Source organism: Colossoma macropomum, unplaced genomic scaffold, assembly GCF_904425465.1.
Source record: "Colossoma macropomum unplaced genomic scaffold, Colossoma_macropomum, whole genome shotgun sequence".
Classification (NCBI taxonomy): domain Eukaryota; kingdom Metazoa; phylum Chordata; class Actinopteri; order Characiformes; family Serrasalmidae; genus Colossoma; species Colossoma macropomum.
Genome location: NW_023494784.1, coordinates 38,171,710 through 38,197,812, shown reverse-complemented (window position 1 = coordinate 38,197,812; position 26,103 = coordinate 38,171,710). Strand labels below are relative to the sequence as shown.

The window sequence follows — 26,103 nt, the reverse complement described above, 5'->3', positions numbered from 1 at the left end:
ATTGAAAATTAACAGTGAAAATTAAACACTTAACCATCTGAGCATTGACCCATCAAGTTCAACCCCTGGTGATGCCACAGCCACCCATAGCTGGCCTCAGCTTTCTCCTCCAAGCATGTTGACATTTTCAGTGACATTGCATCAGCTTGATATGTCTTGAAGGAAGCACGCATTGGCTTTCAACCTCCTGGCTTTGTAGCATTGTGTGAGGGGGGGACCTAGCCAAAGGGTCAAACTCAAAAATTGAGAAAATTGGGTAAATCAAACATTATTTGCAAAATATCAAATAAGGCTATGTTTACACAGCGGGTAAAAGTGGCCCAAATCTGATTTTCTCAACAAATCCGATTTTTTTTATTTAGCTGTTCACAGTATCTTTTAAATGTGACCTGTATGCAACGTTAGTCTGAACAGATCACACTCCTAAACCGAGCCGCATATGCAAAAGAACAGTGCTTCACATGGCTCGTCCAGACGTATACAATCCTGACCACCAACGAACGCCAGTCACTCCCGGAGGTTACAGTTGTGTCTTCGCTGGCATCACAGGAGCGATTATGAAGTTCCTGTGGTTGACAGCTGGACTCATCACCCAGAATGTGTTTGAGTTCGCCTTAAAAAGTGCACGTTATTCAGCAACGGCCACTTCTTTGGTTCTCATCCTTGGATTCTTTAAACCTTTCTTTTTTTGACGCTGCAGCCTCGTTCTCCAGCGGCTGCGTTCGGCTGTTTTGTTCGGAATCTCTTCTAGTGCCTTCCATTTTTTTGGTACAGAAACATCAGCCTAAATATTTATGAGTCTCAGCAGCGGGAAATTATGACGAATGTCAGGTTGGATTGACGTAAAAGTCGCATCGATTCCGATCTGGCCGTTTAGACTGAGTCGCATTGCTGCATATCATTTACATTTACATTTATGGCGTTTGGCAGACGCTCTTATCCAGAGCGACTTACAATTTGATCAGTTTACACAGGTAGACAAAGGTAGTGTTAGGAGTCTTGCCCAAGGACTCTTATTGGTATAGTGTAGGGTGCTTACCCAGGCAGGTACCATATATTTTAGTACCATATATGAAAGCGTCTCGAATTGGAATTGAAAAAAATGTTTTTTTGCTGTTCACACTGACACAGAGAACACGTCTGTATCACATATCAAGAAAAAGATCGAATTTGGGCCACTTTTACCTGCTGTGTGAACAAAGCCTAATTGAAGGTGTTCCCTAATTTCTAAAGGGCGGTGTAGGTGTAGTACCCTCCAGAAACCCTGAAGTTAACAGACAAAAAAGCAAAATTACAAGTTTTCACGTCATCTAATAACAGTGAAACTTTTTTGTGCTCTGTTTCTCAGCACGGAATGTGTGGAGAAGAAGGAGGACCCCGATGTGTTCTTCTGCTGCTGCGAAGGCAACATGTGCAACGAAAAGTTCTACTACAACCCAGATGCGCAGGCCGTTCAGAGTAAGGCTCCTATCACCGACAGAAGCAGCGGTGTTTTTAAGGGTACTGGAAGTTCTTCACTTCTTCACGCTAAACCTGCTTAACCTGCTCATTTGCTGTCTTCATCTAACCTTTCACCAGCGTCAGAAATTAAAGTGCTTTTTTATCAACAGGGGTTGATTTTCAGGGACATTTTTTCCAACCTCCTGTAATGTTAAGTAAGCCTGTTCTACTCTGAGCTATGTTGCAGTAGAACCATGCAGTAACATTTTAAAAAATATGGCATGGACTAATCTGTCAACCACAGACGGCTGCATTGTCTACAGAGGCGTTAAAATCGTTGTCCATGTTCCATATCTGGGTGGCAGATATGACAGGATGAAATGTATAAAACATAGGGAGCATTTTTTGCTCTGTTCTTTGAAATATTAAAGCCAGTTTATGGCTTTAAGAGGCGTTTTTGCCCTGACCCCTCATTAATTTCTGACGCTGCCCTGCATACTAGACCATACATCCTTACCCCCATTCATTTCCAGCACTGCTATGCATGCTAGACCATACGTCCTTTTTTTTCCCCCCATCTGTCACTGAGCTCCATTGATGGCTCTTAATCCAGTGGTTTTTGGTGCACTTTGAAGGTATGACTGATCCTGCTAGCTTGAGCCTGCTTGCTGGCTAAACACTGACTCTATTATGAGGATGACAGTCAACAATGTACAGGATAAAATGGAACATCACAACAGCCAAGAAAGTACCATAAGACATTGTCAGCTAACCAGATACTGTTATTCTGAATCTATCTCTATTACACTGGGCTGCAGACCAGCACACACGCACCATTCATCCGTTCTGAACTGCAGAAAAATAAGAAGATAAACAGCAGCAGCTAAACCGTCAACGCACAATTAACTGATAACACTATCTTTGTTCCATATTGTTCCATATTGAATCAACGGAATTGACCACATCTTTCAGTCATCACAGCAGTCACTCAAGATACCGCTGTGTTTGCTGCTTAGCTTTAAGTGCGTCAGTTTTCTTTCCTCTCTCTATTCAGTAGTGCAGACTGAATCCTGGGGAGTGCCTCAAAATGTTTTCTTGTATAACTGAGTGCAGGTGTCGTATCATGGTGAATCATAATGCTATTTAGCTAGCTTAGCTGCTTTTGTCAAACAGAGTGAAATGGCCAGACAGTTTTAAAAAGCAGGCATGGTTTTGCTGTTAGTCATATTTGTGAAAATAGTGCTTTAGCTGAATTTTTCACTATTAATCATTCCATTCCTTTTTGCCTAAATAAGACTTTTAACTGCAGTATTGTCAGCCGGTGCCATTCCAGTCATAATGGATCCACATTTTTCATAGAACTAGCCTGATCTTTGAAGTAAACATTAATTGAAGTAAAATATCAATTGTATGTCCAGTTTGTCCATTGTTGTGTATTATTATTGTTAGTATTATTATTACTATTATTATTTCATTCTTTCTCTTTACTTCTTCAGTTTTGTCTCTCATTTATTTCTGTTTTTTTCTTTCACTCAAAGCGGGGGGTGGGTGGGTGGTGTTACCACATCACCTTATATTTGTATGATCATTAATAAACGATGAGTTGTGACAGTAGTGGTGAAATGAAAAAGAAAAATTTAATGTCCTCTGAAAATGGGGGGGGGGTGGCCAAGGAATACCGGGCTGTGAATATATATATAAAAAAAAGAAGAAGTAAATATTAATATGGTGTTGTATGTTAGGTTTGTTAAAGAAATTAGCGGCATTAATAATTTATCTCGTTAATGCATATTTAGAATATTCTAGCTTGTAGCAAGTACTGTTACTATAAGCCTAGCCTTGAATTCCTGTTGATGTACTATCACCTGGATTTATATAGCCACTGCTGTGTAATTAGCCCTTGTTCTTGAGAAGTGTATGTCTCAGCCAAAAAGTGTGTGTTTTAAAAATCTAAAAATAAGGCAGCCATTCTAACAGGATTCATGTTGTATGCTAAATGGTCAAGTAAATAAATCAAATGAATCTGGCGTACTACTGAAAGGGCAGCTTCAAATTCATTCTCTTTAATATCCATCTGTTTAATATCTAAAAAAAACAGCAAGCTAAAAAAGTATACATCTTAGCTAGTCACTACAGGGGCTTGCTTGAGGGACAGACCCATCGCACAGTCATATAGACGGGATTTTTTGCTGATCGACAATCAAAGGAAGGCATCACAATGATAAATGGAGCCGTACAAGATTCTAAAATGACTGTAAAAGATGTATATCATCATATTCATCATATTTAAAAAGATAACTTAAGAAATACTATGAGTAAATAATTACAGCATGTTGTTTATCATTTTATTCACTTCTTGGTCACAAAATCCGAGAATGAATTTGAATGAATTGAACTCCTACCTTTTTGCAAATAGTTAGTAATATTTAAATCCACATTGTACAAGTTAGTCTATGTGCAAAACAAAAACAATTATTATGGCGAATCGTGTTTCCAAACATAAAGATACCAATTTACTGTTTTCTATTTTACTTTCAACTTAAATTTTTAAGCTAAATCATCAGATCTTGGCTACAAACGTGTCCCACCAGTAATGCACATGCTTTGTCACTTGCTTGGGGTTTTATGTTTCATTTTCTTTATCTTCATCTGCTGTTGTGTCATGTGGCCACATTCTTTAAAGAACAGGGATGTTTGCACATTTCTTGCCTTGTAAACTGATATAACTGATATAAAAGAATTGACATTCTCTTTTTGCATCAGAATAATCTTTACCCTCATCTTTGGAACAATCTAGCGATGGCAGGAGTGTTGGGCCCAATCTGATAAAACGGTGTTGTTTGCTGTGCCCCGTTGTTTGATTAGTTAGCCTAACATGCAAATGAATAAAGAAATTTCTGTTGTATTGATTTAAATTTTATAAAACGCTGGTTTGAAATGGGCCCGTGAGCACCAGAGAGGACATTAGTCCTGCCTCGGTGTTGCCCTGCTACTGTTTTGGGAGCCGTGTTCGTGCCTACAGCAGCGTGACGTTAGGCTCGGGAGATGTCTTTCAGATTAGCAGAGCTGATCTGGCGCTTTATCTCTACTGAGCTAACAGGCGACACTGTCAAACATCCTCTTATCCAAATGAGGGATGGAGGGAGGTGCGTGAGTGGACGTTGGTGGCAATCTCTGCAGCCACTGCCGAGATGGGTGGTCAAGAGGGTCAGGAGAGATGCTGGTGGGCTGGGGCTCGTTATTGTGGGCTAACAATATAAGTAAATCCACACGTATGAACACAAGAAAACACTTGCAAACTGAAAACGTCACAACCAATTCTGTATCTTTTCAGTAATTCAGGGGATAAATTAGGGAGTCATCTACTGAAGTGGTAGAGGTTTGTCGTTTGTAATTGGTCAGCTAATAAATAGATAGAGATTAGCCAAATGAATCTGGAGCTGGTTGTTTTACAGAGTGAACTACTTTTTGCATTGCTGAGCATTGTAGAAGTTTCCATATGTGAATCTTGTTAACACAGAAAACAGTGGCAAAAAAACAAAGGTGGCAATAAGAAGGCAAGTATTAAAAAGGCCCAATGCAGTGTGGTGCTCCAGATTATCAAATATATCCAAGCAAAGTGGACAGTGCAAAATACTGACAAGAACTTCTTTGATTGGCATTTGTTTGTAGCATAAAAACTAGCATGATTATGGCACATTTAACATGTTTTCATTTTGTCACTAGCTGGCTTGGTTTTCTCACTATTATAGAGTTTCCCAGCCAATGCATCATCTTTGGGGCGGTCATGGGCTGGAGGTTAGGGAACCAGCCTTGTGACCGGAAGGTCACTGGTTCGATCCCCTGAACCGACAGTACGTGACTGAAGTGCCCCTAAGCAAGGCGCCTAACCCCCAACTGTGCTGCAGATAGGGCTGCCCACCGCTCAGGGCAAGTGTGCTCACTGCCCCCTAGTGTATGTGTGTGTGGAGTTTCATTGCACGGGTGGGTTAAAATGCGGATGTGAAATTTCCCTGTTGTGGGACTAATAAGGTTCACCTAACTAACTTATTAAATAAATAAATAAGAAAGCAAAAATAACCAAAGTGATATGCGAATAATTGTAATGAACAATTTTATTGTCTTTGGAAAGACTTAATATTAAACTACAGCCTAATGGCCAACGTTGGCTGAATACCTGTCTTACTTCCTACTGAAGACAAAACCAGCTCGAGCTCAAATATACTAATATCAAACAAATGCTGCCCTCTAAATATGTTATAGCACCAGTCAGAAGTTTGAACTTTTGTTGTTTTGATAAACCCCAGTCTTGATTAAATGTGTTTTCTGCTTTCTTTTATTTACATGAATTTGCCTCAAACCAACTGTTGAAAATCCACCCAATTAAATTCAGTTTGTTCAGCACAGACATATGGCTGGGAAAGCTGACAGCTGTGGAAAACAGTTGCAGTCAGTTAAAATAATTGAGATCAGGCGCTTGTGTAGTAATTGTGACAGACATAAATAGTAGTTAGCTAACCTAATTTGTACACAGTGGTTGACTACCTAATACTTTTTCCTGCTAAATTAGCCATTAGCTAGTATTATGTTAACTATTAGCATCATGAAACTCCTAGTCTGAAAACCAGCCCTATCTGCATTCCTTAGTTTGCTTTTAACTCTCCACAGGGTCAGTCATAAGATCGAGATTTGGTGTTTTCATGTTAAGCCAAACAGGAGCAGGAGCTTAAATAAATGGCATTTCCAGTAGCAGATAGGAATGTACTGATACTGCTTGTTGGCACTGATATTGCTGAAGCACTAATGATAAATCCTGTTTGGAGTTGGCCTGTTGGCATAGCTGCTTGATTTTAATATGTATTTTACTTTATCTTTTTAAGTAGTCAGTTATAAGTTGGCAGTTTGCGTGATGATATTGTGTATGTTAAGTTCTCCTACTGTTGTGTCTTACAGTAAGAAACAAGAGCCTGATGCAGCCAATTTATACAAGCATTTATATGCATTTTTGTCACTTGGTATTTTCACGATGAAGTCTTTTTACAGTTTTTTGAAGTCGTCCTGTTATTGTTTTATCGTACAGTATTTTGAAGTCATTGAACGGTTTGTTCTTGTTCGCTTGAGTCCATTTGTATTGTTTGATAAATTGTCATTTAAATTAAAATCGATTACTCAATTAATCATTATATAATTGATCCTGATAGCCCTAATTGTATTAGTAATTTTGTCAGCTTTTAAAGCGAAAGTAAGTTCTATCAGGTTTTAAGGTTTGCTAACAATCTAGCATCCTTTCCTGCTACAGTCATATGCAAAAGTTTGAGCATCCCAGTGTAACGTGCTAGAAAGATTCAGACGCTCGCAGTTAAAAGGAGAACAAGAGGCTTTAGAATCATGATCCAGGTTCGTGGTCAATAAACAGGCGTGGGTCAAATCCAAAAAAGACAGCCAGCACAAAAAGACAAACATAACCGAAGGCGAACAGTCCAGAAAGGGTCAGGCAAAAGGCAGAGTCGATAAACATGCAAAACGGTCATGCACAGGAATAATAACAAACACAAGAGAAGATCTAGAAAGATGCAATACGTCGCAACTAGACTATGCTTAAGCCCGGGATTATGAACTAAACTACTATGGTCATATGACAACGAGACAGGTGAACAGAGTTAGTGTTCTGGTGACTGGGAGTCCTGGGAGTTCTGGTGAGATGGAGTCCAAGTGTGTCTCAGAGCCGGAGGGATGCGTGACACCCAATCGAATTACATGTTTTGTTGGTTCGTAAATATCCTCTAGAGAGAACAAACTGAATTTCAGTGTACAGTTTCTTTCTTTCTTTTTTTTACGAATTACAAAAATAGAACATTAAATATAAAATGTGCCATTTCTTTGCACAGGCCTCATTTTACGTTTCATTCACTGTGTTAAATTCAGCAAATAAACACTAACTGCACCAAAATTTGCAGAAGTGTGTTCTCTGTAGGGGAGCTTATTTACACTTGGAATATCATCAAAAAATGTCATTTGAACTTCCGCACACGACTGTATTTATAGGTACACATACTCAGACTTTTAGTTGTGAAGATCAGGAGCTGCCAAATCTGAACAACTCTACACAGAACAGTTTTCAGGCACAGTCTGGCAATGATTTATGATTTCCAAGTCAAGTCAGAGCTAAGTACAGGAAAAGGTGGGCATGGTATTGAGGAACATTTTCTTTGTGATAAAAGGTTACGGGAACAAAAAAAAAACAAAAAACAACAACAAAAAAAAAAAAAGCTGCTACAAAACATCCTTGTGTTATTTTGTCTGCACTATTTCTGTCTACCAGTGCAAGGATTTCAAGTAAGAAAAATGTTTGATTTTCATGTGACATCGATTTAGTGTGCTGTTATTTAGATTCAGATGTTGGCTAGCGTTTAGTATCCACTCAGATTAGTAGCCAAAGAGGTGGGGTCTAGCTCGGTGCTTATGCAATTGCAGGCCTATTTTCAGCATTGACTCACTCAATATGGAATGCCCTAGATATTAAATGCAAAAGCCCACAGGGATACAGAGAATTACATTAAGCACACCTCGCGACGTGAACGGGCGGAATGTGTTTCATGACCTTGCAACCAGGGCACTTTTCATCCCTGTGCGTGTGTGTGTGTGTGTGTGTGCGCGCCGTGGCAATCCCAATACTCCCTCCAGCAAGAGAGGGTAGAGTAGAGGGGGATGGGGCTTTGGTAGATGTGCTTGTGGGGGAATGGATCTGCATTTTTCTGCTCACATGCTCTAATCTGGAGTCTTTAGCACACATCCAGCTTAAGGCCGGCAGGAGAGTAGAGGTGGAGAGGATAAGGGGAGGGGGAGGAGGTCTTATGGTTTAGCTCATAGAGGTTCCCATTAAGCATGACTTCAGTCTAAAGAAGTAAAGGGGATTCTGTGTTTTCCTTGTATGTTGTTTATGACAGGTCTACTTACTACATTTGTGGGGGTTTATGTATCAAAAACAACAGTCATATTTCATTTTTACATGACCCCTTTCCAACCTCAAACTATTTTTTATTACTATTTTTGTCACTGTTTTTAAGATATTTGTAAATGAGCTCTGTTCTAGTTGGCTGCCCTGGATTGTGTCTTGTTCAAAAAGCAGACCTGACTGAAACCTCCAGATAACTTCAACATGAATGGAGAGGACTAAACTGTATATCGCTGCTGTGGGAACAAAATGTTGTATCTCCAGTTTTTTTTTTTGTTTTTTTTTTCTTCCCAGTTTTTGACATAATTTGAAAATGCCCGTTGCCCTTTACGTTATACTCATAAATTCCATGATGAATAAACCAAAAGAAACAGCCCAAAATTACTTCCATTGACTTACATTAAAAGTAAAGTAGGTTTTTTCCTTCTGCTGTAAAGTTACCATTTAGAGGTTTTGTTCCAACAGCAGAGATATATAAGCTAAATATAAGTGTAAGTGTGCGTAGTATCTTTTTGTATATAAAAATGTTTTCATTTAATTTGGCTTCTCTGATTTTTCTTCAGTATTTAACATTTAGCTACCCAACAATCATTTTGGGTAACAATCATTCTAAATCTAATAGATCCTTCAGATTTTTCCCCCAAAATGCTGAAATGCCAAATGTACTGTTGGCTGGTCAAATCTGCACATTGGGCTTTATATTTTTCTCTACTTTAAATGTTGGAAACACTTTTGAAGTAAATTAACCCATATTTTCTTCGTCACGTAGATTTATGCCACGTCATCTTGATCCCTGAAGCTAAACAGAAGCTTTCTTTGCTGTTCGAGTGTCAACTTTTTAGCACCATATGCACTTTGGGGTAGTCTGATGCTATTAAAGTATTATGCTATATGTGTGGTTGGTATAGTGCAGTGGTTAACACCTCTACCTTCTATGCTGTAGGCTGGGGTTAAATCCCCTGCCTGGGTAAGCACTCTACACTATAACAATAAGACTCCTAACACAACCTTTGCCTACCTGTATTAAATGATCAGATTTTAAGTCGCTCTGGATAAACGCATCTGCCAAATGCAGTACATTTATTCTATATTGATAAAATCTGAAACTTTTGTAATTTAATATTTATCTGTATTATATGATCATCCAGAATTAGTTTATTAACTAGTTTAGTTGGTGTTGCACTTATAATCTGGTTAGATTGACTGTATAAACATATTTATATGAATGATTTAGCGAGACAGAAGAAAAGGTATTGTTAAACTGTAGGGAACTTGGTTTGGTTAGCACTTTGTGTTAGCTAGAGTAAGTCAAACACGGTCATAGTTAAAGCTATCCACAAACCACTGAGTTCACAAACCCATTTCTATAAAATCCCAGTCTCCTCGACTTGTTTGTTCTGAATTGTGGCTGCTGGTTCTTGTGATGGTGCACTTGAACTGTACAGACCAGTCCACTTCACAGTTTACCAAACTAATTTGCTCAAACTTAGTAGTTTCAAACTTAGTTGTTAATTTTTCTACATTTTTATAAGTCATCAGTGCTTTATTTAAGAATCATGACATCGGTATATCTGCAGTGTGAACTGGCCTCCTCTGTTGTGACACAAGTGCATGAAGGATTAATGAAACTCTGCACAGCAAGCATGGCCTCACCACTTCATGTCTGGCCTGGCACAGTGCTGGACTGAGAGTTAGCGTGTGGCCAAAGTGCTGTGCTTTCCGTTAAGCAGCCTGCCCATATTCTCCCTCGTAGATAAACAGTAGGCTTTCATGGTTTCCCTGAATTGCACTTAACAAGATAAAGAGAACATTTGGGGGGGAGTCTGTGTGCACAAGTCTGTTTGAACGTGCGAATAATCACTTCATTGGCAGCGTTCCTAAAAGAACTAGCTGCGTTTAAGGGCTACATTAACTACTGTGCTCCTCTAAGGCATTTTAACCCAGTAGCAGAGCATGAAAACTTCAGACAATGCATTTTAATTCTGTGCATTAAAATTAAGTGCAATCTGACTCTCGTATAACAGAAATTTATGACTCTCATGTAACAGAAACTTGGTTTTTGCTTCAAATGCTTGAACACAGTGGGGTAGAACTACTCTAGCTATTGTGCTAATTAGCAAGTTAGCGACTCATGCTGCTGTTCCCCCCTCTGGAGATGTGTGTGATAGAAATCACAGCTACCAGTTCTTCCTGTGTGTCTCATTATGAGTTTGGAAAGTGCCAGATGTACAGTGCCAGTCAGAAGTTTGGATGCACATCTCTATAGGGGTTTTCAGTATTGTTTACTATTTTAGGATAATAATAAATATAGCATCATTAGTGTCTTACTATTACTTTACTATATTAAACCGAGACCCAAACCACACATCTGCAGTAGGTGACGTGGGTTAGAATTCACCAGTTCACCTAGAACTGCTAAACAAGTCTTTAACCCCTTAAGGCTAAAGAAAAATTATGTATTTCTTCCGTTTAACCTGCTCTTCTGTGTTAATTGTGGTTTGAAATCTGAAAATCTGAGTTTTTTAATTAGTTTGCATCACAAACTGCCTTTTTGAGCAAGAGAACACATGAATAGGAATATGAGTCGCACATCAGTCCCACATAATTTACTTTGTCATTACTCTGATTAACCAAAACAATTATAAGAGCTTAATGGACTCTGAATTACACTCTGAATGAACTCACACAAAAAAGAACATGATGCATCCAACAAGCAAATTCAGTGATAAAAAACCCAGTAGCACACAGAAAGGTCCGGCTCTACATGCTGAACTTTGTGAAATGATTTTACGGTTGCATACACTATATGGACAAAAGTATTGGGACACCAACACATTACACCTACAGGAGCTTTTATGACATCTCATTCTAAATCCATAGGCATTAATAGGCAATTGGTCCCCCCTTTGCAGCTATAACAGCTTCCACTCTTCTGGGAAGCTTTCTACAAGATTTTGGAGTGTGTCTCTGGGTATTTTTGCCCATTCATCCAGAAAAGCATTTGTGAGGTCAGATACTGATGTTGGTGGAGAGGGTCTGCCTCACAGTCTCCGTTCTAGTTCATCCCAAAATTGTTTGATGGGGTTGAGGTCAGGGCTCTGTGTGGGCCAGTCAAGTTCTTCCACACCAAACTCACCCAACTACACCTTTATGGACCTTGCTTTGTGCACTCGGGCTCAGTCCTGAAACAGAAAAGGGCCTTCCCCAAACTGTTACCACAAAGTTGGAAGCATACAGTTGTCCAAAATGTCTTTGTCTACTGAAGCATTAAAATTTCCCTTCACTGGAACTAAGGGGTCTAGGCCAATCCCCCAAACAACAATCATGTAGCATTATCTCTCCTCCACCAAACATTTGGCACAATACAGTGCAGTCAGTCAAATAACGTTCTCCTGGCTGCCAGATAGAGAAGCGTGATTTGTCACTCCACAGAATACATATCCCCTGCTCCAGAGTCCAGAGGCGGCATGCTTCATACCACTCCACCCCCTCCACACACTTGGCAATGTGCAGTTAGGTCTTAGGCTTGTGTGTAGCTGCTTGGCCATGGAAATCCTTTTTGTGAAGCTCCTTATGCTCCTAAGTCTTTTGTTGATGCTGCTTCCAGAAGTAATTTGGAGCTCTTTAGTGAGTGATTCAACAGAGGATAGGCACTGTACACTTCAGCGACCCAAGTCTGTGAGTTTGCATGGTCTACCGTTTGGTGGCTAAGCTGTTGCGGCTCTTAGACGCTTCCTTTTCAAAATAAAAGAACGTACAGTTGACAGGGGCAGATCTAGCACTACAGAAACTGCACAAACTGACTTGTGGTGTGACTTGAGGTGGCAACCCAAGACAGTGCCATGTTTAAAGTCACTGAGCTCATCAGTACGACTCATTCCACTGCCAGTGTTTGTCTATTGAGACTGCAAGGCTATGTGCTTTATTTTATCCACCTGTCAGCAATGGGTATGACTGAAACACCTGAACTCAATAATTAAAAGGGGTGTCCCAATACTTTTGTCCATATAGTGTACAAGGGCGCACATCTCCTCTGGCAGCAGATTGCTGATAATGTTAGATACAGGAAAAGATTATAATTTACTGTTTTATAAACGTCCATGATTATTTGACTCATCACAATCGTGCCTGTAAACTAGCATCAGTAATTGAATCATTTTACTTCCTTCTCTCTTTGTCTCTAGCAACATCAAACCCATTCACCCAGAAGCCACCCTTGTTCAATACCCTCCTCTACTCCCTTGTGCCGATCATGGGCGTCGCCGCCATCGTCCTGCTCTCCTTCTGGATGTACCGCCATCACAAGCTGGCGTATCCGCCCGTTCTGGTGCCCACACAGGTAGGTCGAATGCACACATTTTGCTGGTATAAGAGACGTTTTTGGTTAAAGTTATCTCTCAGTGTTGGGTAAATGATGGAAAAATACAGAAAGTGCTTCTGTTTTTCGTGTGTTAAGTGTCATTTTTGTCTTGTCCCTAGTTACAGAATGTATATGGTTGTTGTTGCTTGTATTTCACGTGCAAATTCGTGTGCATATATATCCGTGAATGTGTCTGTGCGTGCGACGTGCATCCTCTCTATTTACCTGCACAGTCATCTTCTTGTCAAGACTCTGAAAATCTAGGGGTTGGGGAAATTTTTATTTTCCCCCTAGGCAGCACCTCTTGTTGCCGTGAGTGACAGTTACTTTACTGATCTAATGTGCTCAGTGTCACACTTGCTAGTGCTCAACCACACTTGTCTGTCAGCCGGAATCGCACGAGGCAGCCCCACAAGAGCAACATGAAAGCATTCGGGAAACGGTTTGCCCCGCCGCGTGCAGGATTGATTATTTATTTATTTATTTTTGCAACCCGCACAGGATGGATATACAGTGCAGAGCCGCAAGGTTTCTGTCTGATCTGCAGCCCATTGAAAGACGAAAGATGGTTAGCAGTTCTCTGCAAATGAAATACGATGTCTGATCGCTAACGTCGTTATCGTAGTCTCCCTTGGAAGCATTTGAACAGTATCTAGTTCCACCATTTCGGCTCCACTAATCAGATTTTTAAACACATTTCCCTTTCCATTCAGTCGTGCAACTCTGGAGTTAATATGCCGTTTGCTATGAGCTTAATGAGAGTCAATTAATCTAACCCTCAGATGCTAAGAAGATGATAAAAATCTTGCCTTAGCTTTGATTTATAGTCAGTAATGGAACAGCGCTTATGGCAACCAGTAAGTGTTTTGAGTGGAAATTCCCTTTCTGCATTAATAATTTTTTTTGGTCAACCAAAAAAAAAGTTCCCTCTGATATCACCTGCTATATGTCTGAACTTGTCCCTCATATGCTGGAAGGGGTTTAAAAGCCTTTTTTGAAAAGCCTAGGTTCTGAAACACTCATACAGCTTCAAGCAAGTTGCAAAGGTTTAGGTTCGTGTCATGTATTACTCTGCAGGCGGCATCGGTAGGCCGCCCGATTTTGTTTCATAACACGTTGACAGGAAGCATAACATTTGGTCTTACAAGTGACATTCTCCTGCTTTCTAATATCTCTTTGGCAACCGGATGGAAACGCTCGCTACTGAATAAGTAGGTCAGTTTTTAAAGGTGTCACTCACTGCTCTGTGCCTCGTGAAAATGTGTCTGAACGTTGGCCAAAGAGCTTCAGTGCTCACACATTTTCAAAGCAACACTTTGCTTTTCGAAGATTTGTTTTTTTTTTGCTTTTTCCTGGCCCGCATCCGATTCTCAAAAATAAATAAATAAAAATTCATCTTGTTTTCCTTCCTCGCCTGCCGTTCCCAGAGGAGCTCTTATGAAAGTTTGGTTGCTTCATTTGTAATCGCACCTCCTCTCTCATGTCGAGCTGGAGATTGGAACTGTATGAGCGGCGTGGAACAGTGCAGCATGCCCTGACCTGGATTTGACTTTAGCTGTTTATTTCCATTTGCTGTTGTGGCTGAGTGCTGGGATGCACCTGTTCTTACCCCCCAACAGCCTTCCAGCTCTGCGGTCTATCATTCACTCACTTGCTCTTCCTTTTCAATACATCTCCGTCTTGACCCCTGGGTCTTGTGGAAATTGTCTTACATCTCATTCATATTCTGTTCCAAGAAGTAAGACCTGCATTATAAATCCAACTGTTTATATTTTAAACATATTTCTTAAATGAGTCACAGGGTTTAGTCCCCATCTTCGGAAAGGTTTGACTGCAACATCAAATAAACATTGGCGTTAAGGAAGAGAGCACTTATTTTCAAAATGATTAGGTGGTGTTTAGGTTTTAAACACTGGTGCTGATTTGCTGTTGCAGTCAAGCTTTCCAAAGTTTGTTCCGCAGTAGAGGAGTGGCTCAGCTAAAAAACTGTGATGCGTTAAGAAAGCGTTACAGAAAAGTAAACATTTGGGTTTGTAGTATGGGTGGGTCAAAGCCTCCTTTTTTTTAACAGCTAATACTGTTTCCTTTTTTTACATTTCATGTCAGTGTTCGGTCGCTCCATTTTGAAGCCTCTAGCAAAAAATCTGTCAGTGCTCCTTCTGTCAACAATTCCCTCTTGAGGTCAGGTTATGTTGACTTGTTTTTGTCAACAGATTGTAGAATTTGCATTGTGCAACACCATTTGGGCAAACATGTTGCATTTTATGAATTCTGAGGCCACATTGTAACCCACTGTCAGCATTTATGACCCATTTTTTTATTAGCCTACTGGGTTGATCATTGTGCTGGAACATTGAGGAAGCCTTGCATTAATTGGAAGTTGCATCCTTCAGAGATACAGAGATAATTTTGTCAGTTCAACAGGATTCAGCTGTTTCACTTTGTGTTTTGTGCTATGCTGGAATTATTTCATCCAGTGCATGGCCTTGTATCATTTTGGAAATAAAAACATCTTATTTAACAGGATTCTTAACAGCAACCTTTAGAAAAAGAGAACTTTAAAGGAAGATGGATCCAAATTAGCAAAGTTGGAGAGAGAGGGTAAAGGAGAAAGAGGGAGCGAGGGACAGCATCACACTGTAACTTTGTTTACTGTTTGGCTTCACTGCAAAAGACAGGAGTTCCTAGTTGTAAACTCTCTGGGCCTTTCATGGAAGTTAAATCCACTCATGCAGTTGCACATCGTCTCTGAACCAGACGTGACCTAAGCTGTTTAAGGGCTTAAGGTCAGCACTGTTAGTCAAGTGCCAGTCCCAATAAGTTAGCATCGCTTCATTTTTATTTTGGAAGCTTCCTATAAAATTTGTCCATCGTTGAGCATGCTGCTCTTATGTAACTCCATGCATCCCATGTTTGTATATTCGAATTTTTATCCTCCTAACACCAACGCTACCACCTGAAAAACAAGCCCCCTACAGCCCTTCAGTGATTTTGGCATATTTTTGTTTGTTTTTGTTTTAGTTTTTTCCTTCTTTGCAGTTAATTTAATTAGTTTATTAACTACAACATTCAATCAACATCAACATTCCTAGTCTAAATTATTGTCTGTGCTAAGCAGCTGTACGCTACAAGTGGTAGATTGAGACGAGACTGTAAAACACTCCAGTCATCCTGCAAAGAACCATTCATTGATATGTTCTTTAAGAAACCAAAGGTGGTTCTCCTGTGTCAGGGGTCGGCAGCCCAAATGTTAAGAAGAGCCATTTTTTCCTTTGATCAAAAATCAAACCACCTTGAGAGCCACAACATTTTATGCCCATTTTACATCTTGGCTGTAAATATGTTTCAGTATGTGCTAATGTGCTAGTATAGGCGAAAAATACACAATATAAATGAAAACACAGATTTACGTTGCTCTGCTTTAAGCTGTAGCCCTGCGATGGACTGGCAACCTGTCCAGGGTGTATCCTGCCTTCCGCCCAGTGACAGCTGGGATAGGCTCCAGCACCCCACCGCAACCCAGAAGGATAAGCGGTTTAGATGATGTATGTATGTATGCTTTAAGCTGTAGCTCAGCTATAGCCATTTTTCTCACATCTCCGGGAGAAAACTTTTCTGTAAAAGTAAACCAGTTTCTTGTAAAATGTCTCTCAAAGTTCGAGTTCTTATGAGACAAAGTCAGCTTCTCATCCGCCAGCTTTTTGTTCAAATTTTTCCATTCCACTTTAAACGGTGCCTGAGGCGGCAGAATGTAACTGCGGCACCATTTAAGGTGGAACGGGAAAGTTCTAACGAGACTTCAGCTTCGCGACTTTTTAGTGTTTGACAGTTTCTCGTTGCAGATTAAATGTATCAGGAAGCGAGCTGCGTGCTTAGAAATACAAATAAGTCCATTCATCTCCAGATTATCAATGTTTGTTTTAAATCTCTCTCTCTTCCTTTTTGTTAGCTGCTAGTTAGGCACGATTGTTCTCTGTGTTGCTATGTGACCAGCAGTCTGCGCACCAATCTTCAGGGTTAAGGTTGGTGAATTAGCAGATACGCATTAACTCCAGTGTTTAAGACCAGTTATTGTTAAAACGGTGTTAGAACTATTAGCAACGCTTTGTCTTACTGCAAATAGGGCTTATTTTATTTTTACCTAAGAATCTTAGTTCTGCTGTGGAGCCACATGCAGCTCTGGAGCCGCATGTTCCCGACCCTTGATCTATGTCATTGCCCCAGAGATCCCTGTTGGCACTTTTAAGTCTATTTGGTGGGTGCATCGTAAAGCTAGGTTTGACTCATTCCTTCCTCATTCCGTGAATTGTTTTGGCCAAATATGTACATTAATTGTGTCAGACTTCCCAGTTTTCCCTTTTCTCTCCCTCTCCATTTTATTACCTGTTGTTATATCCCAGGTAATGCCTGCACATGTCTGAGAAGAGAACAGTTTTTCTTTCCTCCGTGCTTTGACATAGGAAGTTAGTGAAGTGGACACTTTCTCAGCGGTTGTGAAACATTCTGCGAGTTACTGGCAGCTACTGAAATGTTTACTGTCAGATTGTCATCTTGCATGCTCAGACTAAACACTGCAGACAGGTCCATTATAAATGCTGTGCTCAGACGGCCTTGATGAAAATGAAGAAAAATGCTGTAAATAAATAAACGGCGATATTTTTCTGCACGACCATTTGGGAGGTTTATGTTCCTGTGCTTTCTGTGCACTGTGCACTCTTTTTATGCAGTAATTTTTTTACTCCCACAAAGTAGACGTCAAAATGATTGGCACAAAATCCTTTTAAATCAAACCAAATAATATTGGCTTATTTAGGATTTTTAACTGTATTGCAGTTTTTAATACGTATGTTAGAGTAGAGGTGCCCAATTCTAGTCCTGGAGATCTATCACCTGACTAGTCGCCTGACTAATCTAGCACTCCTAATCGAGACAGTAAAGGCCTTTAAGGGCCTATTAGAGCCAGATGTGTTGTATCTGAACACTCCCTGGTAGTAGATCTCCAGGACGAGCTTTGGGTCAGTTTTCCATTTCAGAGGAAAAGTTGTAACTTAAAAGGAGGTAAAGAGTGACTGGCTTTGTTTTAACTCCTCTTAAAGCAATAACATGCTGAAAAAGCCTCACATTTTAGGAATGTAACATTTTAACTTTTCGCTCATGTTGTAAAGTTTCTAAGTTGTCTTTAGTTTTTTCAAGGTTTTAATCTGACAGTCCTGAGGTCAATGCTTAATCATTTTTGTAATATCATGGTTTGGCCCCAGGTGAAAAAACAACCTTTGAACATCTGCAACCTTTGAAAGGAAGGTAGTTTCATTTCAGATTGAATCATTCATTCATAAAATAAATTAAGATTCCACCCTCGCCAGGCATTTTTATAAAGGCAATCCGCTGAAACAAGCTGCAAATAAGAAGAGCTACGTACTGAATACTGCAGAACAAAGTCACAGTTCCAACCATCATGATTTCAGCAGTTAAGTCAGGATGCAAACTGTTTCTATCTTGGGTAACAATGAAACTGAATCTGACTGGTTCATGGGATCTGCTTGACTGACAGGGGAGGCACATCTCTGGCAGTAATGTCATTCGTCAGAAGGAAGTACATTCATATTTTAACTAATGCTTTAAGGCTGCGTTCAGACGGCAGAGCATATTACGCAAGAATTCCGCTGCTAAACCGTGAGGAATGACAAATTTTGCAAAGCAGAAAAGGAGCTGAGTGGGAAGTTCAACACCACATTACACATCACTGTGAAGAGATTAAAGAAACGTTGGTGGTATTGAGGGAAAAAAGAATTTTTTAAATATTTTTTAAATCGCAAATTCAAGCAAAACTGTCTCGCTGAACAGCCCTGGTTCACACAGTGATGGGTGATTCATCAAATTTTATTTTCAGTTATGATTTTGGCTTCAAACGATTATGAAAACAACATGATCGAAATAAAATATTATTCTGCTGCATTCCATTTTGCATTGATGCTCTTGGTTTGTCTTGTGTCATTATCCAGCGCACCCTTTTCCTTTACAGCTGTGCGTTTTCGTCCCCCACCTTAAAGCCCAAACTCATCTAATTTATTTGGGTCTTTTTTTTTTTATTTATTATTTTTTTATGTATGTTTAGTTGTTTTCAGTAGGTTGTCGAAGTGCACATAATTAATCTTTTTTATTTTGATCTTATATACTTTTATTTATTACTTTCACGTTATTGATTTAAATGCATATATTATTATATGTTATAATTGTGATCTCAACATTGACCAAAATAATTGTGATTATGATTTTTACCATAATCAGACAGCTCTTGTGTATAGTCTCCATTTCAGCTTTACCCACCCTCTTTTTGATTGGTTGTCCCATCAAAAGTGACACGACGAGTGGAGCTTATCTGCTTAAGAACAATCTTTAACTCAATTCGCAAGAACGCGATCCATGGCGGAAGGATTGAAGCCCTCAGAGTCCTCATGCTTCTATAAATTCTAATGCTATCTTAAGCAGGATATGCTTTGCTGTATGAGCGCAGCCTAAAGGTCCCATATCATGAAGCTCACAAAATACAAGAGTTTGATGTAGTATGTAAACAAGATTCAAAAAGTGCCGTTCACTCCCCAGATCATAGAGCTTATTTATGGAAACTAAGTAGTGAAAAACAGAGGCTGTCGCCAAAATAGATCCATAGTCTCTCACTAGTATTGTGCTGCATGAGTGGAGCTATTTAGTTCACTAAATAGCACTAAAAAAGGTGGGGAGATAAATGAATTAAGTAAATAAAAAAAAGTTATCCTTTATTAATCCCACAACAGGGAAAGTCACCTCCACATTTAACCCATCCATGCAGCGAAACACCCACATACACACTAGTGGGCACATGCACACACTAGGGGGCAGTGAGCACACTTGCCCAGAGCGGTGGGCAGCCCTATCCACAGTGCCAGGGGAGCAGTTAGGGGTTAGGTGCCTTGCTCAAGGGCACTTCAGTCACGTTCTGTAAGCACAGGGGATTGAACCGGCGACTTTCTGGTCACAAGGCTGGTTCCCTAACCTCCAGCCCACAACTGCCACACATAAACCTCTATCAGCATCCGCCAGGTATGCTAACTAGCCAACATGATACGCTTGATTGCAGCTGAAGTCAGACAGCTGTAGACAACCTTTTGAAAAGTGCTCAAAACACAGATAGGAATCCATTTTGGTCAAAGCCAGACAGTTTTTAATTCACCGTTTTTGTGATATCATGAAAAACAAACATTCTTACATATATCAGCCTAATCAGCCTGCAGTAGTTGAGCTGCGCCCATTCATGCTGAAGTTATAAGGGGTGTTTCGTCTCTAACTGCATTCTGAATAAACCACAATTCAGGGCAAAAGAACAGAGATCGTTTATGTATGGCAGAGTAAAAAAAAAACCATTTGATTCTAAGGAGTAAAAAGAAGTTGGAACATGAATTATTGCTCATTTTGGCACATAAACTATCAGAAATGTCATAAGTAGGTGTGACAGAGAAAAATAAAAGAAAAGAAAAACATGGAATGTGGCCCTTTTAAAAAAACGAAGGCGGTTTGATCGTGACCTGCTACAAAAGTACTTCAAAAGCTGTGTGTATGTATTATGAAAATCTGTGTACAGAATTAGTTGAATGTGAGAAATATTTTCAGGCTCATGTGTGGATGACCTTCTGGCTTTTTTTCTACTTAAAAAGGACCTGAAATAACATTTAATTCCTCTAACATACTTGCTTGCCTTGATCTTTTGATAACATGGTGTGCATTCTGTAGAATGAGATGTCAGTACCGAACTCGAAGTGCCAGTACTGTTTTATGACACTGAATCAGCATCTCGTCCCGAAGGAACATTTGACTGCGTGCACCTGAAACATTGTTTAACCCTGACCAGCCAACAGAGCTGTTGGGGAACACAGTCAAATGGGGCTACTTGGATTTACATTTGACCCAGATTCTCTCCATCCCATCTGTCTCCATCTCACACACTCTAAAAAAACTAACGCTTTTTATTTCTGCTTCCTTCTCTCCCTCGACTAGCACGCCTTTCATATCATGATAGAGGTAAGAGAAGCCTAATTTACCCATCCTTTTGAAGAGAGTGGCTTGGTTCCTGCTTATTCTTATTCCTTTTTGTTCTGAACATCACCAGTTCGGTTCTGAATGAGTTTTGTTTTTTTGCTTCCTCCATCATGATCCACTGTAGAATACAAGGCAGCAACCTCTTTGATTTTGTTTTTGATTTGATCTCTGCACATTTAAAAGTGTATTATGCTCTATTGCTCTTCGGTGGTCTGATTTGGAGACTCTTATGGATTCATTTTGCTTTTATTTCTGTTTTATTTGTTTTCTCAGTGCACGGATGAGTACAAAATCCCTTTTATTTTGGGGGGGATTCGAGCACAAGATCCCTTAGTTAAGGTGCATGGTAAACCAGCGATGCTTTGCTTTCGGATGCACGTCTCCAAGCATGCAAATGTTATACTGCAAGGATGAATGTGGGAATGTGTGGGAACTTGAATTGCACTTAATACTGAGACCTGCAAGTTGCTAAAGCAATTTGGCAACTCCCATTGAAAGTGTCTTAGTCTCTTTCAGCATTTTTGCTGTTGCTTGGTGTAAATACTTTCTGATAACAAACTGCAACAGTTGCTCTCAGCCATCTGTGATACAAAAGACTGTAGCTTCTCTTGCAGAAACACTGAAAACTATTTAAAATGAGGGATTCGTATGCATTATATTATCTAATGTAATGTTTACCAGAAAATTGCACAGGAATCTTGATGCTTTTAAAGTGATTGCCAGAATATTTATAATATTTAAGTTTGGCTAAGCTAACAAAGTTAATACCTTTCTGTTGGATTCCTGAAGTTCTGCTAACTTGAGCATGATGATTATGCAGCCACTGGCACAGTGTTTTATAGTGATCTTGTCTTGTGGTCTCTAAAGCCAAACACGAATAAATGAAAAAATAAAATATTCAGACAATTTTTGGAGAATTTCAACATGTCGTTTATGCCACAGAACAAATAGGAGGGATGACTTCAAATGAAAGAAGATATCCTTTGTTCCTGACAAACTGGGCAAGCGGTGCCATTGCGTAGGCTACTTTTCATTATGGAAAAGTGAAGGGCGCTCTTATTCAGGAGCTGAACTTTTAAGCACTTTTGCACACAGCTCAGTTGTCCATAACTTAGTTTGAGCTGCTCTCGGTGCTCGCATGAGATGCAGAGGACAAACTAAGCAGAAACAACAGTGTTTGGTTGAATGAGTTGATGTCATATGTGAAATGTGAAAAAAAGGAAATAAATTAATTGTGAAAAACAAATTGTACAAAGATATCATGAGATATCATGATATTCACGTGTTTAAATTCATTTACTGACGTCAGAATAAATTGCACTCCGTATGTAAAGGCCTTAAGAGCAAAGTGGCATATGGTTTATATCATTTTCATGCTTAATAGATCATTCAGTGACCACTCATTCCTTGTTTCATGGAGGATATGATCATCCTGAAGGTGACCATTCCCATCAAGATAAAATTATAAGCACCTGCTTTTGTCACATTTGTACCCCTAATTTACTCAAGTGCTCCAATTATTTTTGGAAGTTACTTCTTCACCTATAAAATGCAAACATGGCTAACTTGAAGAATTAAAGCTAGTCTGGACCAGCCACATTTGCGTAAGGCTAACTTGTTCCAACTGGTTTTGATCATTCTTGGCATTTTATGGGTGACGCATTCCCTTAAATAATTTGAATAACTTTTCTGGGTTTGGGCCCAGTAGGCGCATGTTAAGAGACACTTACAACACACGAAGAAACAGACAGGTCAGTTGCTCCTGGACATTTTCCACTGGTGTCTAGTTTGTTTGACTCTTTTACAACACAAACCTTTGTAACCCTTGCACTTTGACATTTGATATCCACCTTGGGTGTCCAGGGAAAAGACAGTCCTCTTAAATTACAGGTAAGCAGCCCTTATAATTTTTTTATCCTTGCTAAAAGAGGCACTTCATAACGCTGCCATAAAGAATCATTGTCATTTTCCCAACTCGTGCCTGCTTAGTGACTGACATTTGGTCAAATGGAAAAGTCAACATGACCCCGGCCATTGTGCGCGTTGTGACAGGGAGAATGAAGGGTAAGGGCGTGTGTTGTTTTTCTTTGATCCCTCACATCTACGTTCTTCCACTCTTTCTGTGTCAGCTCTTTCAGGGCTAGTTTTGGGCAACAGCGAAAGCAGCTCAATCTCAGATGTATTCCGTTTCTATCCTGTTTCTTTTTTTTTTTCTTTTGTTTTTCTCACCTCTCTTTCTTCTCTCCTTCGTATGATGGATGTTCTGCCCTTTCGCCCCGTCTCGTAGTCACTTCATCTGCCTTTTCTCCAGTGTAGAATTCCTTGTGGACCCACTAGAACACAGTACACAACCCAGATCCATATGCTTTGGAGTCTCAACTCAGAGGGCAGCGAACCTTCCCTACGCCCAATTTTTTGGTGTTTTTTTTTTCTTATTTTGAAGAAATGTAGGCCACGTATAAGAGCATAGCTGCTCTACATTTGCCCTACTTCTGTCCAGACTCTTAACCACAGGTGTTCTCGCTAAGGCAACAGCACCAGGTAGTGCAAAAAATGCCCCTTTTTATCTTGCTTTTGCATATTATGATCACAGATTTTAAGTACATACAGTCCATATGTAAAAACGTTGCTGCAAAAACAGCCCAGTTTTACTTATATTTAGTTCAGTGTATTTACATGTATCTACCTATTCAGACTTCAGAGGTTCAGCCCTACCCATTCACTTTGCAGTTTTAAAGTGTGTTTCAACCTGGACTGATTTTTGAATGAGGAACAATACATGGCAGCCGGTCAATACAGAGCTTATTTGCATATATCAGTCTTAAAGGCTCAGTAGCAAAAACAGCCTGTTTCATTTTAAGGTGTAAAAAGAGGTTGGAAAATGATCATGTAGAATTTAAAAATGAGTTATGAATGTTTTTCTTACATTAAACCACACAGCAGTCATAAGTGGACCTCAGGGGAAAAACATACAAAAAAAATGGGCTCTGTTAAAAAAAAAGGGGGGTGCAAGATGTGGTTGCTTTGTTTTCACCTACCCAGCCACTTAAGATTAATGACTTTATAAAAGGAGCTATGCTGTTTAATTTAGTGGTTTGTGCCTGGGAGTGCTATTCGAAAAGCCAGTACTTCAGCGAGGCGAGTTGGTGGGAAGCCAGCAAACACTGTGTCTCTCTCGCTGACTACAGTTGAATAGCAGGGATTAACTTATTTGATAAGCGCTCGCGGAGCAAAGAAACGGTTCATTGTGTTTCTGCTGACAGAGGTTAATTGGTCAGAAAATGTCATGTCGGGTGTGGACGGGGTATGCATGCATGCACATATCCTCACAGATATGCACTTCTCAACCATGCACGCATGCGGACTGCCAAAATGAGGCATGGGTTAATGGCACACAGTGGGTTTATTTGTATGTTTGTTTGTTTGTTTTCTCTTTTTTTTCTGCTCGGTAAACGCTCGTTAAGGGCACCATTCTCGTCGTTTGAACCAAAAACAACACGGGCGCTCATCTATCGTGGTTTATGTCATTGTCAGTTTCATCTGCCTGTTGTGGCTCCCTGATTCCACTGCAGTCAAGGGCTCCCCCACCCTCCCCCACCAGCCAGTGCATTCCACAGCTTTTCAAACTGGGTCAGCTCCTCATCAGCCCAGTAGTCCACTTACAGCAGCTATGGATTATATTTAACAAGCTCAGAACTCCAACTCCCATAAGCCCCTTCTGTCAAAGCTTTGTGGAGCTCAGCAGTGTAGTGTTCGCCAGCGTTATTGACTGTACAGTATAGCAGTACTGCGGCTTGATTTTAGTCTCCTATTTTAAAGCATTAGAAAAGACATGCTCAAGTTTGTGTTATGAAAGTGTAGTTTAATTTATGAAAATATAATAAAAGTAGAAGTGAATATCAACTACCAGTGATGTTATTTGATTATAGTTCTAGAAACAATGTTATAGAACTATATAATGATTATAGAAACAATTCAATGCATCATGACATCCCAAAAAATGTACCACTGTACTTAATTAAAATCATAATAGATAGATAGATAGATAGATAGATAGATAGATAGATAGCAAGCAAGCAAGCAAGCATTTGGAATCCAGAATTCTGTGAATATAAATAAATAGATCACCGTGTTACTTTGGCACACTTTATTAAATGTTATTATAATCTGTTTAAACTTTCCAAAATTAATACAGCTGAATCACCACCTTCAGACTGATGCATCACAGTTGCATTTTCATATCTTGTGTTGTTTTATTCTGTACAGTAAGCAATGACTTTACAGTATCATAGTTATAATTCTATCATGTAAACTGGTATATCAGCATGGCTATTACAGCATATGAACTGTTTGCACTGGTTTGCACTGTTTGCTTCAAAATCCTGGTGGAAAGCGCAGATGTTATGCCACTGGGTGATTGCTCTCCAAGGGAACCACACCATGTTATAGCTCAGTTGCTTCCCATGACACATAACAACATATAACAGACTATTGCTACGGAAAAAGCTATGATCACAGTAATGTCCATAACAGATGTGTTTCTCACACAGATAGCCAGTCCCACTGTATCTATAACTCCTCCCTGACCTCACACCTTCTGCTTTGCCCATGTTTTTCAGGACCCTGGCCCCATGCCCCCGTCGCCCATCCTCGGCCAGAAACCTCTGCAGTTGCTGGAGATCAAAGCCAGGGGTCGGTTTGGCTGCGTGTGGAAGGCTCAGCTGCTCAATGACTATGTGGCAGTAAAGATCTTTCCCATTCAGGTGCGTGAAGGAGCTCTAGCCAAGGCCGGGGAATCAGCTTGCAAAGCTGCTGAGTTAATCTGCCGAGCTTATGCTCTCCGCGAGAGGCAGTTACCTGGCCAAGAGAGTAGCAGAGCTTCGGTGTCCGCAAGTGAACTCACGTGACAGCATGGCATCCTGTTCTATTGCACTTGCATTGCACCAGTTTCAGAAAAGCTCTACATTGCCATGTCCTTAAGCAGACATCGGCGTGTAGTTAACCCTTAGAAGTCGAGTTATTACTTTTGTTTTGCTATACTATTCAAATATATTTTCATAATTCCTTGTTCCACATTAAATTACTTTTACATTCCTTTTACATTCTATATCAACAGGTTTATAGAGAGTCTTTAGGCTTGACTTATTTCTGTTTCTTTCAATGTCAAGACTGTATAAGACTGTGTGCACAACAATGTTTAATCTCATTCCAGTTATTTTAAAATACATTTCCTTCTGCTTACAAACACAAACGTGGCATCGTTTAAAAGTTTAGA

General features: G+C 39.9%; 1 protein-coding gene across 2 annotated transcripts in view; it reads left to right on the top strand.

The window, feature by feature from the left end:
• Window positions 1-26,103, top strand: part of acvr2aa (activin A receptor type 2Aa) — a 67,535-nt gene that overhangs the window by 26,858 nt on the left and 14,574 nt on the right. The window contains exons 3-5 of one of the 2 annotated variants that reach the window (XM_036571251.1): window positions 1,349-1,458; window positions 12,580-12,734; window positions 25,448-25,591. In XM_036571251.1, the coding sequence (XP_036427144.1) occupies window positions 1,349-1,458; window positions 12,580-12,734; window positions 25,448-25,591 (409 nt within the window). Of the gene's footprint in view, window positions 1-1,348; window positions 1,501-12,579; window positions 12,735-25,447; window positions 25,592-26,103 lie in introns of both variants that reach the window. The other variant, XM_036571243.1, reaches the window with a different exon arrangement.